Source organism: Abrus precatorius, unplaced genomic scaffold (genome assembly GCF_003935025.1).
Source record: "Abrus precatorius isolate BTA unplaced genomic scaffold, Abrus_2018 Scaffold1, whole genome shotgun sequence".
NCBI lineage: Eukaryota > Viridiplantae > Streptophyta > Magnoliopsida > Fabales > Fabaceae > Abrus > Abrus precatorius.
Window position 1 is genome coordinate 6642346 of NW_020874291.1, and position 14598 is coordinate 6656943.

Sequence of the window (14598 nt, forward strand, 5' to 3'; positions counted from 1 at the left end):
AAAATATGTAACGATTTATAGTTAATATATTAACTTTTTCACAGGCCTTAAAAAGTGATACCAGAAGAGTCTTGTGACAGGATAAAATAGGTTTTTGTTTTAGTGTTTTACTTTTAATTTAAGATAAAAAATTGTAATTTATAACATTTGACTTTAATATATTGATATTAAAATTCCATACGGTATTTAATTTTTTATAATTTTGTTTTTATAATTATTAAATAAAATATTGTACTTACTTTTCCTTTTGCAATTATTATAATTTTATACCATATTCCTTTTCATTAATACTTTATCAGATTTGGGTCGCAGCTTCTTTAAAACTTGACATTTCACATTAACTTCACAATCCCAAATTTTCATGCAAGTCATACAGGATTGTTTCCTAGTCCACATCTCATATAATGTCTTTATAACTTTGGACAGAACATGATTTAGTACGAAACGAATACCTATTGCTAGCTATTATAAAAAATCATGGAAGCGCATTTTCAACTGAGATAACTGCTCATAAATCACTATATAGTGCTAGCCATTACATGGTATCATTGTACGAACGTATGTGCAGACACCAGTGTAACACATTCTGCTTCATGGGCAAGAATTCATGTTTACATCCAAATTATTATGTTGTGGAGTGTGTTTGTTATGTCAGATGAGTTACATAATAAACATACATCAACCAGAAATATGGCTTTCAGATATTGAAAAGAAAGAGATTAAAGCTTCTATATTACATAAACTGCACTAGACAATACATTGAGAAGAGGTTAGCTACTTCACGCATACAACTTCTGAAGATCATCTTTGAATTTAGCTTTCAGCTGCTCTCTCTTTATCTTGAGAGCAGCAGTGACTATTCCAGATTCAGGTGTCCATGGATCTGGTAGCAACTTGATCTTTGCAGGAATTTCAGTTTTCTCCAGTTTTGAAGCTTTTGCAACCTGAAAATGAAGGAAATGAGCCATTAACCATGCAACACATACAATGGTGGGTAACCTCTAACCAACTTGTCACATCATAAATAAAACTCTATACAGTTTGGTGGATCCAAAAGTCATTTCTTACAATGCTTATCCTTCAAGCATCATTTCAATTGGAAATTGCGTCAAAGCTGCGATAGTGTATACTTCCTTAACAGTGTGAGATAGTGCAATTAGAAAAGAACATTTAAGTACATACATTTCATCAACAAATCTACAGATTTTGGATGTGGGTAAACTGTAAGTCATAATAAAAAGTGTGTTCCACGTTCCGTTAAATTTTGTGTTCATTCATTAAATTACTCGTCCTTGAAAATCATTCTCAAAGGAATAGTAAATAGATGACCCAAGGCTAAACAAGATGCATGTTGTTAAGGAACTAGAATTATCCCATTAAGAGTGGTTGACTTGGTCTTCTCTGCAAGAGCTAATTACCAAAATGAGTTTCTCTCATTTTCTCCTCGATACATTTCACTATTTACTCCCAAATATATTCATTCTAAAATTATCTATTGATTTCTATATGCTTATCCACGTCAATATTCTTATCTCCACTACATTTATCTTCTGTTCCTGTGAACACTTCGCTACCCAACATTTAATATCACAGAGCTTAGTTGCTCTTATGGTTGAATCATCCTTGGAGATTATATGTACTAGTTCATATGTACTTGCAATGATGTATTACGCCTAAAGCATTCCTCCATTTCAACCAACCCAACTGATTTTTATGTGCAGTGTGCGGCATCCCTATTGCTCTTTCCATTACTTCGTAAAATGAATTCAAGATACCTATACCATGAGTCAAAGACAAACTTCATTAAAAAATTAAGCTATCAAGTGGAAGCTCATGAATTCATATAAGGCTTTTTAAAATTCAGTTAAAAGAATGGAGGTGGCAGGGATCAAACTCCAAACCAATTGATCATAGAGGCTTTAAACTCAAGGACCAATTTTGCAAGAAGCTTATGCTTTTTGGTGGATGATCATGAATGGTTTAATATCTCTCAACACTACAGCTTATGGTATGATGTGATATCCAACTATCCACGAATTAGTTAACTATTAGGAACCTTGTATTTTACTTGAAAGAACAGGGAAATTCTCCTGAATACAGCTAAAAATTAGCAGAGCTTTAAGGGGACCTCCCTTGCACAAGTACTAATCCTCTCTCAAATGAGAATAACAAAATAGCTCTCCCTCTCAAGCTCTAAACTTATTTAGAGGAAATATGCCTAATTCTTCTCTATCTCAGCCAACAAAAGTTAACAACAGATTTGAAGACACCTAAGACTAACCTTGGAAATAGATTGTAAGACCTCAGTGACAGTTTCAGGTTTGTTGCAGAGATCCGGAAAATCTTTATATTCAATACCAGCTTGTTGGGCCCACTTCTCCAGGGACTGATGTGAGGCAACAACTAGAGCAACGCAGTAATTGTGAAAGGGGTCTGCGTAAACCATCACATTATCCACATAATCACATAATGATAGGGCTGCCTCAACCTGCAATTAAGTAATAATGAAAACACAATTGTCAGACCAAGAACAATTTTTTGTTAATTTTGAGTAAGTACTTCCTCCAGATTTCAGAATGATAAGGTATAGTTTGAGTTACCTTTCCAAGAGAGATATATTCTCCATGTTGAAGTTTGACAATGTCTTTCTTCCTATCTATGATTTCAAGACACCCGTCAGGATGGAATTGCCCAATATCACCAGTATAAAACCAGCGCATACCTTTCTCATCCACCTGTACCAGGTTAACAAAAGAAATGTAATTGTGGCTTAATAATAAGCAAAACAGATTTAAGAGCAGTAAAAGCAAATTGAGATGGAAAAACAACATGCATTAACTATAAGTTTGGAAATTACCTTGAACACTTCTTTAGTTTTTTCTTCATTCTTAAAGTAACCAGCTGTTACGCTGAATCCCCCAACCACAATCTCTCCCCGTGGCAGTGGTCTGTCTGATGTCAGATACCCTCCTTCTTCCCAAGAAACAAGCTATACAACCACATTAATAAAGAAATTAAATTCCCCCTATATAAGGCTATTTAAGTGACACTAATTGCAAATTCTAATACAGATTAAGAGAGATGAATTTGTTATTTAGATGCTGTTAATTTCTTAATATCCTTGATGTCCAAAATAAGTTTCGTTATGCACCAGCTTGAAAATACAATAGTTGATGACCATTACTATACTAGAATGCAATAATTAAGAATAAGTTGTGGTTGGAAGTTTACGACACTGGTTTTATGTCGCTGGGATATATGACATACCTTAATGTAGCAACAAGGAAGAGGTGGACCAACACGCCCCACACTGTAGTCATCCCACTCTGAGAAGGCAGCCCCAGCAAATGTTTCAGTCAAGCCATATCCTTGTCCAATAGGAACCCTGTTGACAAGTAAATACGTAAACATAGAGAGCTCCAACTCTAATTGGACAACATGAGGTGTAAATCAAATTTATCAACTCTGGGACAGCAAGACACTTGCTGTATTTCTGTATGAATCAAAAAAATTCCTATCAATTTATCATTGTTTTTTTCTATCATAATGATAATTAAATAAAAAAATCAGGAAATATAATAAAATATGGAAAACACCATTGCAATGATCATCAATGGGAGGAAAAATCATCATTAGTATGTTTGACAGTGGACTACCGAACTCATTGTCAGAAAGAAAAGATGTAACATTATCATTCTCACTCTCCCCCTCAATGCCAAGCAAGCATTTGAAAATCAATATTAATAACAGAAAAGGAACAGAGCAGAAAAACAAAAGATTTAACAAGAACCTAAAGTTGTTGAAAGGAAAAATAAACCACCTTGCCCTTTTCTGAAATCAGTACATTCCAATTTTTAATACTCTGGAATCCATTTAGAGCCTTTACCTCAAATTCTCCAATCAAACTCCAGATATGCGTGTCAACAGAATCTAATAGGATTACAAAACAAATAAATTTCTGCTGGGATTCTATAAGGAAATAAGATAAGATTATTATGACAGGATTAGATTGAATTTGAATTTGAATTTGTTAGGTGATAAAACGTCCTTATGCCATTTACCTATATGAATTTGGGCAATAAAAATCTTACTAAACCAAAAAGATGAAGTCAAATGCCTTATGTTAATCCAAAATTAACCATGTCACTTTTACTTGGTTGTTCTGGATTCTTTTCTTTTCCTTTTGTTCTTCTTCTCTTTGCACTTTATTTCATTTACGTTTCTTCTGTTTTTTCTACATAATAAACATTCCATCAATATTGATTTGCATAAATAATTGAAGATTGATAATCTTAGCAATTGTCGCATAGCCTCTATGGGACAATAATTTGAGGTTTTTATGCTTCCTTATTACTCATCAACAGATACAACAACAACAACAACAACAACAAAGTCTTACCTCACTAGATAAGGTGGGCTACATGGATCACACATTAACTATGTTACAACTTTCAAGTATTGTGGGAAAGATAATATCAAGGAGTTTTGCATTTCTTATCAATTAATTAAGTTCGTAGTTTTATGTTCTCTTGAGAATTTCTAACTATTTTCATATATTAGAATATTCTAAGGATCTTTTAAGATATTCTAAAAATCCTAAGATACACCAAAGATGATCTAAAAACTCTTCAGATATTCTGACTACATACACCCATTGAATACAACATATTCTATCTTACAATTGCTATTAGATAGAAATTCACATCGAAATGAATCTAATATACAAACTGTGTATAGCTTCATTCACCTACATCCATAACCCCTAAGAGGCATGTGAAAACATACATGGACATATACAAAATGAACACAGGTTAGTTCCAACCATGTATTATGTAGTGTAAAGGTACGAATCATTACCCCATGCAAATATTGATGAAATGTTGTGAGTCACCAGATAAAGGGGCTCCACCGCAAAGCATAAACCGGAGCTGGCCTCCAAGTGCAGTACGAATTCTTTTAAAGACAACGGTATCCCACACCAACTTTTCCAATCCCCAAGCTCCTAGCCAGCTACCTTTTACAGCTGCCAATCGGCGATTGTATGCAAAATGAAAAAGATTCTTCACAAGCCCCCTTTTCTCCTCAACCTACATAGAACATACAGAATAGGAAATAGTAAGGAAGAGCAATAACTAACTAGTCTAAAGAGTCAAATACCTGCAGAAAGTAGAAAAGAATAAATGATAGCTTCTGCAATTTGTGATAGGAAAGTGGCCATCAAAATAGAAAATTCTACCAGATAAATCTTGTGAAGATGAACAATTAAGTTTGCTCATGTCAGACCAGCAGTGCACTATGGTTGTAAATGCTGACCAATAAAGTTTGAAAATGAAAAATAAACTAAATGCAGCAGAGATAAAAATGGTGATGTGAATGAATGTGATAGGTTTAGAAAGGTATACCATAGGAAGAAATGGAAGGGAATAGGTAGGAAATTGGATAAATAGCTGTTGGGAGGCCAACGGTAATTAGATGGAAGTTGTGAATCATTGTTTGGAGACTTATTTACGTTGCATGACAAGGTCAAAAGCTATGTTAAGTTGGTCTGAGTTCTGGTTCAACACAAAGTATAGTGCAGCTACAAAGATTACTCCTTTTAAAGCTTTATACCGGTGGGATCCTTCTTTGCTGCTGAAGGGCTCTATGATTCCATCGAAGGTGGATAGCAAAAATCAACTGCAATAGCAACAGGTTAAATATTGAGGGATTTAAGACGAAATCTGTGTAACGCACAGGATCAAAATCAGGTGCAGGCCAACAGACATAGGCGTGACATGGTTTACAAAGTGGGTGATTGGGTTTTCTTGAAGTTGCAACTTGCAACCATACAGATTGCGATTACTAGCTAAGAAAGCAAATGCTAAGCTGAGTCCTAAGTTCTATGGCCCTCTCAAATTTTGGATCGCATTGGCCAAGTTGCATATAAGCTGCAGTTACCTAAGCATAGCCGGATACACCCAGTTTTTCATGTGTCCCTCCTCAAGCCAGCAGTGCATCCTGCCACCATGCCACCACCTTTGCCTCCTATGTTATCCGAGGAGCATGTTCTGGATGTAACTTTAGAACAGCTAATTGATACAAGGATTACACCCCAGGGGGAGTTAGTTCTTAAATGGAAATAGCTCACAGAATGTGAGAATAGCTGGGAATCTGCTATCATAATCCAAGAAGTTTTCCCTAATTTTCACCTTCAAGACAAGGTGGCACTTTAAGGGGGGGGTATTGATAGGTTCAGAAAGGCATACCATAGGAAGAAATGGAAGGGAATAGGCAGGAAATTGGATAAATAGCCATTGGGAGGTAGGCCAACAGTAGTTTAGGATATGTTTTCTGTATTATGGTTAGGAGTGGAGTTCTCTCAAATAACTCGGAAATACTAAGTGTAAAGATTCTGCCTATGTTCTGAATCTCTATCCACCTAATATTGGTTTGGGAATTAGGGTTCTTCAATAAAATTTCAAGAACTATTTTTCTGTATTCTATACCAGTCCTATCAGACTGACTAGTTATACAAAGAAAAATAAGATTATCAACAAATATATATAGGAATAATTGTAGTAGTTCAGCACTATCAAGGAAATGATAACAAAACTAGTTTAAAGAAGTTTGCTGATGTGCAGAGAGAAGACCAATAAAGGCAAAATCCAAAAAAAAAAAAAGAAAAAAAGAAGGATCAAATTGAAGGTCATCTGTTAAGAACCCACAACAGAAAATAGGAAAAAGAAAGAATGTGTAAGAAACCAATTCAGTTCTTGAAGAACAAACAGAAGAAAGACTTTCCTTTATCGAATACTCTCAACTAGGAATGAATTACCCACAATTAAGTAGCCTAGTCTCTCCCAATGATATGGGTCTTATTGTAATAAGGACACGTGACAATAGATTGATACGGGGTCTTATTGTAATAAGGACACGTGACAATAGATTAGTTTAGAAGTTGTTTGGCAGTTATTCTAAAATTTGAAAAGCTGTTGCAAGTTGTTAGGAAGTGCAGCTATAATAGAAAATTGTTATTCAGAATCATGGGGTTTTTTCTTTAGATTTACACTCTTCTATTGTAAAAATTCTCTCTGTTCTTCATCAATAAAGATTTACTCGAATTCCATTCTTTTCTATTGGATTCCCTGTTGTATGCAATCCTTCGAATTCTCTGAAATTCCTAGCTTTGCCATATCAATTGGTATCAGATTGTAACAATCCAACCATAACAACAATGGCTGAAGAACACGTTGAAGCTCGCTTGAAATTGCACATGGAAGAATTCATGGACCAATGTTTGGAAGCCTCTTTAACAGCTTCGTTAACAGCTTCCTTACAATCTTCAATTGTTCAGACGATTGAGCAATCAATTGAGACACAAATTCAAGCTTTAGTTCAACAAGGCTTGCAAGAGTGTACCAGAAATCAAGACCCTCAGTTTCAATTTCATGCGAAGGGCACTGGAAATCGTGGAGGTCACTAGTCTAACCAGCTCTATTCTTGTGGAACAAGATTAACTAAGATCGATTTTCCACATTTTAATGGAGATGCCGTGAATCAATGGTTATACCAATGTGAAACTCACTTTGCAATAGATGGTAACCCAGATGATGTGAAAGTACGATTAGCTGTTGTGCATTTTGAGGGCAGAGCCCTTCAGTGGCATACAGGTTTTGTTAAAACCTTTGATCCCTATTCTCTACCTTCCTGGACTACTTTTTCCAAATTGTTAATTGAACGATTTGGAGATGCTTTTGATGATCCTATGTCTGAACTAATGAAACTACGGCAGAAAACTAGTATTGTTGAGTACCATCAATAGTTTGATGTAATTATCTCTCGTTTGAACCTCACTGAAGAGTATATGTTGAGTTGTTTCTTGGGTGGTCTTAAGAATGATATTCAGATGATGGTCAGAATGTTTCAACCAGAAAATGTCATGAAAGCTTTTAGCCTAGCCAAGTTATATGAATCAGCTTCTTCTTCCACTCAAGCGTCCGGTTCAACCAACAAATCCTTTAAGCCTTCATTTAATCCTAAACCACTCTTGGCCAACAAACCTGATAAACCTCTTGAAAAATTACCTTTCAACAATAAAACCAATAACCAATCCTATAAAAACCTTACACCTACTTATATGAGTGAGAGACGTGCTAAAGAGTTATGTTACTTTTGTGAGGAACCCTTTACCCCTACACATGCCTTAACACACAAAAAATTGCATATTCATGTTTTAGAGATGAATGACTTGACAGATGGTGATGCTAGTGAAGGTATCAGTTCTGAGATGGATTCTTTAGATGAAGGTCATTTCACTGATCCTCAAATTTCAGTAAATGCTCTCACTGGAGTTGCAAGTTTTAAAACAATGAAAGTCACTGATTACTACAAGAAGACTCCCTTGCACATTCTCATAGATAGTGGTAGTACCCACAATTTCTTGGATGTTAACATAGCTAAGAAGATTGGTTGTAGGATGGAAGCTATTGATCCCATTAGTATAGCAGTAGCTGATGGAGCTAAGGTTTCTATCACTTCTATGGCAAAACAGTTTCAATGGACCTTGTAGCAGCATACATTCACTTCTGATATGTTTCTCATTCTCCTAGGATGTTGTGACTTGGTATTAGGAATTGAATGACTTCTGAAGCTTGGAGATATTACATGGAATTTTAATAAATTGTCCATGCAGTTTTATGTGAAGGGAAGGAAGTTGGTTTTGAGAGGAGCATCTTCCTTGGGGTTAAAAAATGTAAGAAGACAACAGTTGAGCAAGACACTTGCTTCGGGTGTCCACTTGTCAATGTTACAAATGTGTGATCAAGAGGACGAACTACTGCTTCAATCACTTACCACTCATGCTCCTGTTAATTCTTTGTCCACTACTGTTGATGCCCTTCTGTTAGAATTTGATGACATTTTTCAGGAATCTACCACACTTCCACCAAAGAGAAAAGGTCATGATCATCATATACCTCTTATGCAAGGAACTGACCCTGTGAATAAAAGGCCTTACAGGTACTCTAAGCAACAGAAAGATGTTATCGATGGTTTGGTGAAGGAGTATCTCAAGTCTGGTATTATACAGAACAGCAGCAGTCCCTATGCTAGTCCTATAGTTTTAGTAGGAAAAAAGGATGGTTCATGAAGATTCTGTGTTGATTACAGAGAGTTAAACAAACATACAGTAAAAAACAGGTTTCCTATACCCTTTGTGGATGATCTTTTAGATGAACTTCATGGTACTGTGGTGTTTTCTAAGTTAGACTTAAGGTCTGGCTATAATAAAGTTCGTATGGCGGATGAAGATATACAAAAAACTGCCTTCAAGACTGATAGGAACAGAATATATTTATAAATGTATGACAAACCGGTCAGGGGATATCCCTGAGATTACAAGTAGAAATAGCAAGAACAACAGGAAAACTGGATTATGTAATGCAGCAACAATGACTGTCCCTATGACAGCCGCCCTCCCAAATAACCTCCCAGATAAATCCTACCTCCCTTCCTCTGATCAACACCCCTATATCCCTCCTACAGCCCCTCCTCTCTCATTCATCCACGTCACCCATTCTGTTAGAATCTACCTTAACAACCTCTTTGCCCACAATCCCCATCCTACCCCTCCTTCTCTGGTATGTTTTGTGTGGAGGCCCAATTGGCCTGGACCCAACAAAGACACATGGAGGTCATTTTGGGTACTTGGTCATGCCTTTTGGATAAAACCAATGCTCCTGCAACCTAAATTCTAGTGTCTAACCAAATGCGCCCACTCTCCTCTCTTTTTCTCCATTATTATCAGTTATTTTACAACTCCACTACAGGTATACTCCAGAAGGACAAAGGCTGTTATCCAACCACTACAAGTTCCAGATTCTGATATCTATACCTGAAGCTAATAATGCTGTATCAGAAGAGCAAAATATGCTGGGACCACTGAAGATGGTAATCTTCCAATTGCAGTAAGAAAAGGTATTAGAGCATGTACCCAAAGGCCAAGGTATCCACTAGCCCACTTTCTGTCCTATGAAAAGTTATCCAATAATCATAGAAACTTCCTTACTCATTTAAAGTTTAAACACTATCACTATTCCCAAAACTGTTGAAGAAGCTTTAACCAGTAAGAATTGGAGTGATGCTATGAAGGTTGAAATGGATGCACTAGAAAAGAACAAAACATGGAGTTGGTAGAATTACCTAGAGGAAGAAAACTTGTTGGATTTAACTTGATTTTTACTGTTAAATACAAGGCAGAGCTAGGTTAGTGGCTAAGGGATACACTCAAACATATGGGGTTTTGAAACTTTTTCACCTGTTGCAAAAATGAATACTGTTAGAATTTTGTTGTCTCTAGCTGCAACTATGGATGGAGCTTGTAGAAATTCAATATCAAGAATGCTTTTTTGCATGGAAAACTTGAAGAAGAAATCTACATGGAAGTCCCACCTAGTTTTGAAGCTAAGGAAGGAAAAGTGTGTAAGCTGTAGAAGGCATTTTATGGGTTGAAACAGTCCCAAAGGGCCTAGTTTGGTAGATGTACTACTGTGATGAAGGCAATGGGGTACAAGCTAGGCCAAGGTGATCATCATACCATTGTTCATTAAACATTCAGCTTCAGGGGGAGTTATGCTTGTTTATGAAGATGATATAGTTGTAACTGGAAATGTTGAAGGAGGAATGCAAGCATTGAAGAAATGTTTGTTAAAAGAAATTGAGATTAAGGAGTTAGGCAGATTGAAGGATTTTCTAGGCATTGAGGTGGGTCATTCTCAACATGTTATTTTCATCTCCCAACAAAAGTATGTGCGGGATTTATTGCCTAAAGCCTGAAACTGCAAAATTGGGGTGCAAACCAGTAGAGACACCTAGTGAGCAGAATCACAAATTAAGTGAATCAGTTGAAGATGCAACAGTAGATAGACAATCTTATCAAAGACTGGTTGGGAAATTGATCTCATTGTCCCACACCAGACCTGACAATGTGTACGCCATAGGAGTGGTAAGTCAATTAATGAACAATCCTAAAGACTGGACAATTGGGAATTTATTTATTTATATTATAAATGTAAGGAATTTTGTGCAGATTTTCATAACAAAGATCACATTGGTGTAGCTAACACAAAATAAAAAGGATGGGGATTAAGTTACAATATGTGTGTGTGTGTATGAGCTGCATGCACGCGTCGAGCATTAGTTTATTCGCACCTTTTTCACAACTCCATCTCGAATCCGATCAAGAATAGCTGGTACTGCTGTCATAAGGGTGGGCTTTAACACAGTAGCATCTCCCTTGGTTCCTTTCTTGATTTTATTAGATGTGTCAGTCAAAGTCAGAGGAGAGCCATAACCAATTGCAACACCTGCAGCCAGCATAACAGACTGGACAACCGCAGTAATTTAGAGATAATATCATCAACTGCCTTGACAGTTAGAAGACTGAGAAGAAATCACCTCTGCTGCCATTTCAAAAACGTGAGCAAGGGGCAAGTAAGCCAGGTATACGTCCTTACGACCTAGATTTGGAATCACTGTCATGACAGCTGCTGTAGTGGCTACAATGTTCCCGTGAGTAATCATTACACCCTAAAAATGATTACAAAATGTTAACACAACTGGCTGGTGGAGATCTTCATAGTTCTCAATGTTAGTAGACTACATAATATTCATCATATTTACACAATAATTTAATATAGTTATATTTTACTGCCTAAAAAACATATTGACAATAGAGTCATATCAAGACCCAAGTCAGTCTCAACTACTCAAGATTCTGAACTACATTATTCAATTGGTATCAGGTTGCTGAGAGACTTAATAACTATGATTCTGGACAAAACATTTTGTAGGCATGCAGCAATCACAAACATGAACAAAGATATACATACAGACACAGAAAGGGACAACAACTACAACAAAACTTGAAGGAACAAACCTTTGGTAGACCTGTACTGCCACTTGTGTACATGGTAACTGCAATAGCATTCTTTGAAGGCAGGCTTGGTTCAACAGGACATTCTTTCCCAAATTTCTCAACTTCGCTAAAAGATGCAATTGTCCAGTTGCTTGAACTTCCTGAGAAAGTATCTTCTTCGTTATCTTCAAAGTAAATAATGTTCTGGATAGATGTTAGACTTGATCGTATGGCATCCAACTTCTTCAACTGTTTGGAGTCGCAGATCAGAGTGCATACTTCTGTCTGTTCATATTCCAAAACTTCAAGTGAGAACATGATCACAAATTATAGTTACTATATTGCTTAACTATTTTCAATCTAATCCATAAAATTATACAAGAGATAACATTCCTACCTCGTTTAGTGAGTGGATCAGGGCATCCTCACCTAGAGAAGCATAAATAGTAACAACTGTTACATTCTGCCTGAAGCAACCCTGATGTTATGCAAGATTTTCATTAAATTTGTGAATGCAGATTGCAGAACAGTTAAGCCAAAAGGCCATTGAATGACTCAAGGAAATTGAGCGGATAAAGCAAGTTTACCTGAAGGGCAATAAGCCACTCAGCCCGGGTTTCAGAGAAAATGGCAACACGACTATCTATATTATGGCCTAACTTAAGAAGACCAGATGCAAAATTGGACACGCGAGCAAATACCTCTCCATAGGTTTCCCATTCATAGTCTCCCAAGTGAAGCTTCTCAAACCTCTTGCCATCACTAGAGGTAACAAACTCCCTTTGAATTAGTTTTCTTGTTCCAAGAAATCGATTGTGGGCATATTTATTACAGGATTGCTCAAATAGATGAGCCATTGTTGGGGCTCCTTTCCAAGGAACATCAACTAACTCAGTTTTTCGAGCATTACGTACTGCATAACCTGCCTCACCACCAATTTCTATTGGCACACCTCTTATTTTTCCTCTTTTCTTTCCGAAGAACAAAGCCGAAAACAAGATGCCAATGACTATAGCTGCCACAGCTCCATATACTCCATACAAGGAACTATTCTTTGGATCAACCATCTTTTATGTTTGCTGATATATGGTAGTCCTTCTTAGGCAGAACAAAACCTTGATTACTTGAATCATGTGTGAAAGAAAGCATGGATGAAATTTCTTTATGTTTTTGATAAATGAAGAAATTCAAGATAAAGGGAAAAAATTTTACAAAGAAAAAGGAAGATAAGGAAACCTCCTCAAATAAGAGAACACAAAATAAAACAACAAAGATGTATAAATAAACACAAAAAGAATAAAATAAAGTGTGATTATAAAGTTTGTGCGGTGCGGATGCAGGGCACATTACTATGCTGTTGCTACATATGTAAGGCACTTTCTTCATATCAAATCATGGAAAAATATACAATACATTCTGTAAATAAAGCATATTCAAGTTTATAAGACTATGTAAACGTTCAAATAGTTCAAATAGTAGAGATTGCACGGCATACATATATTCACAAGCTTGAAATAAAATCAAGAAATCTTAAACGGAATAATTAACAAAAAAATTAAAAAATATAATTTATAAAAAAAATGTAACTGTAATTTATTTTATCCATCGACAAATCAGAACTTCAATTAGAAATGATAAATTATCCAAAATTTTGAGATTACAGGGAAAAAAGAAAATCAAGTGCCATACAGTTGACAAGTAATCTCTCTTGCCAACTGCCACACTAATTAAAAATAAATAAGGAAAGAAAATATGTATAAATTGAATTAAAACTTAAATAAAAAACCGACTCAATTTAATAGCAAAAATTGAGAGCAAAAAGAATCATCTCGACCAAGTAAAACACTTTGACTGGGACCGGCCGTTTCAAAAAATGCAGCAGAACCCCACTTTAAAAAAAAAAAAAAAAAAAACTATAAAACCCAGAAGAAGAAGAAGTCCAGAATCAGCTACATAGAACAAGCACTATCAACCCACAAGAAATTAAAGGTAAGAGAACTCCACAAATTGAATATTTTCATAAGTAATTAATTCATCACCCATCATAGTTTAAAAAGAAGAAAGAAAGTTTGAAAGAAACTACAAGAAGACAATACCTTTGTGAGTACGATGAAACAAACTTGAGACTTCGTTTGGTGGGTCTCTCTCTGTCTTTGTAATGTGTTTCGGTGAAGTTATTACTTTATTCTGTTAAGGTCTCCACAGTGCACAAATCTGCACGAAAAAGCACTGTCATGCATCTCAATTTTAATTTGTAAGAAGCTACACCTGTGGAGAGTGTTCGATTAAAGTATATATAAACTTCACGGGTACGCTTCTAAGATTTTATAATTTATTTTATCCCTTTCTTCGTGATTTGGAATTTCAAGATTGGATTAGCTTCAAGACTGTTCGAGAGAAATCAAATAAATCAGAATTTTCTTAAATGCTGAACACATCCATTGATTTATTATTAAAATATATCTATGGTGATTACTAATAAAGACCATTTGTCCATCAGATCATTTAGTTCTATTTTATAAAATTTGCAACTTGATCCATCTCTAAAAACATTTTTGGCAGGGATCAATGTTATAAATTTAGTGCTATTAACTCTTATGATAATTAGTGAATTTTTTTTATTGCACAAAAATCATTAAATTAAAATAATTTTCCAAATAAAAAGTAAAAATGTGTTATTTATTTTTAAAATTTAGTAATATTGT

The 14598-nt window shown here is 35.6% G+C and overlaps 1 protein-coding gene across 6 annotated transcripts; it reads right to left on the bottom strand.

Annotated features, from left to right (window-relative positions):
• Positions 1–487: 487 nt before the first annotated feature.
• On the bottom strand, positions 488–14344 carry LOC113854547 (long chain acyl-CoA synthetase 8). 6 transcript variants are annotated; one of them, XM_027485585.1, is made up of 13 exons: positions 13990–14344; positions 12481–13016; positions 12291–12371; positions 11915–12178; positions 11434–11565; positions 11188–11361; positions 4858–5087; positions 4154–4234; positions 3268–3385; positions 2858–2989; positions 2601–2735; positions 2282–2488; positions 494–944 (listed from the first exon to the last, which is right to left on the bottom strand). In XM_027485585.1, exons 2-13 carry the CDS (start codon positions 12958–12960, stop codon positions 780–782), a joined length of 2199 nt encoding a protein of 732 aa, XP_027341386.1. In that variant the 5' UTR covers positions 12961–13016; positions 13990–14344; the 3' UTR covers positions 494–779. The 6 variants fall into 6 exon arrangements, with proteins under 6 accessions (XP_027341396.1, XP_027341386.1, XP_027341414.1 ...); XM_027485595.1 differs by lacking the exon at positions 4154–4234 and having other exon boundaries at positions 488–944; positions 13990–14316; XM_027485613.1 differs by lacking the exon at positions 4154–4234 and having other exon boundaries at positions 12481–12991; positions 13990–14204.
• Positions 14345–14598: the final 254 nt, after the last annotated feature.

Bases quoted from the DNA above. Each gene is read 5' to 3' on its own strand.
- LOC113854547 (XM_027485585.1), bottom strand. From the start codon at position 12,960: ATGGTTGATCCAAAGAATAGTTCCTTGTATGGAGTATATGGAGCTGTG. The intron at 11,362-11,433 runs GTGATTTCTTCT...GCGGTTGTCCAG, and splicing joins TTTTTGAAATGGCAGCAGAG to TCTGTTATGCTGGCTGCAGG. The intron at 5,088-11,187 runs GTGCGAATAAAC...TGTTCTATGTAG, and splicing joins GAGATGGAGTTGTGAAAAAG to GTTGAGGAGAAAAGGGGGCT.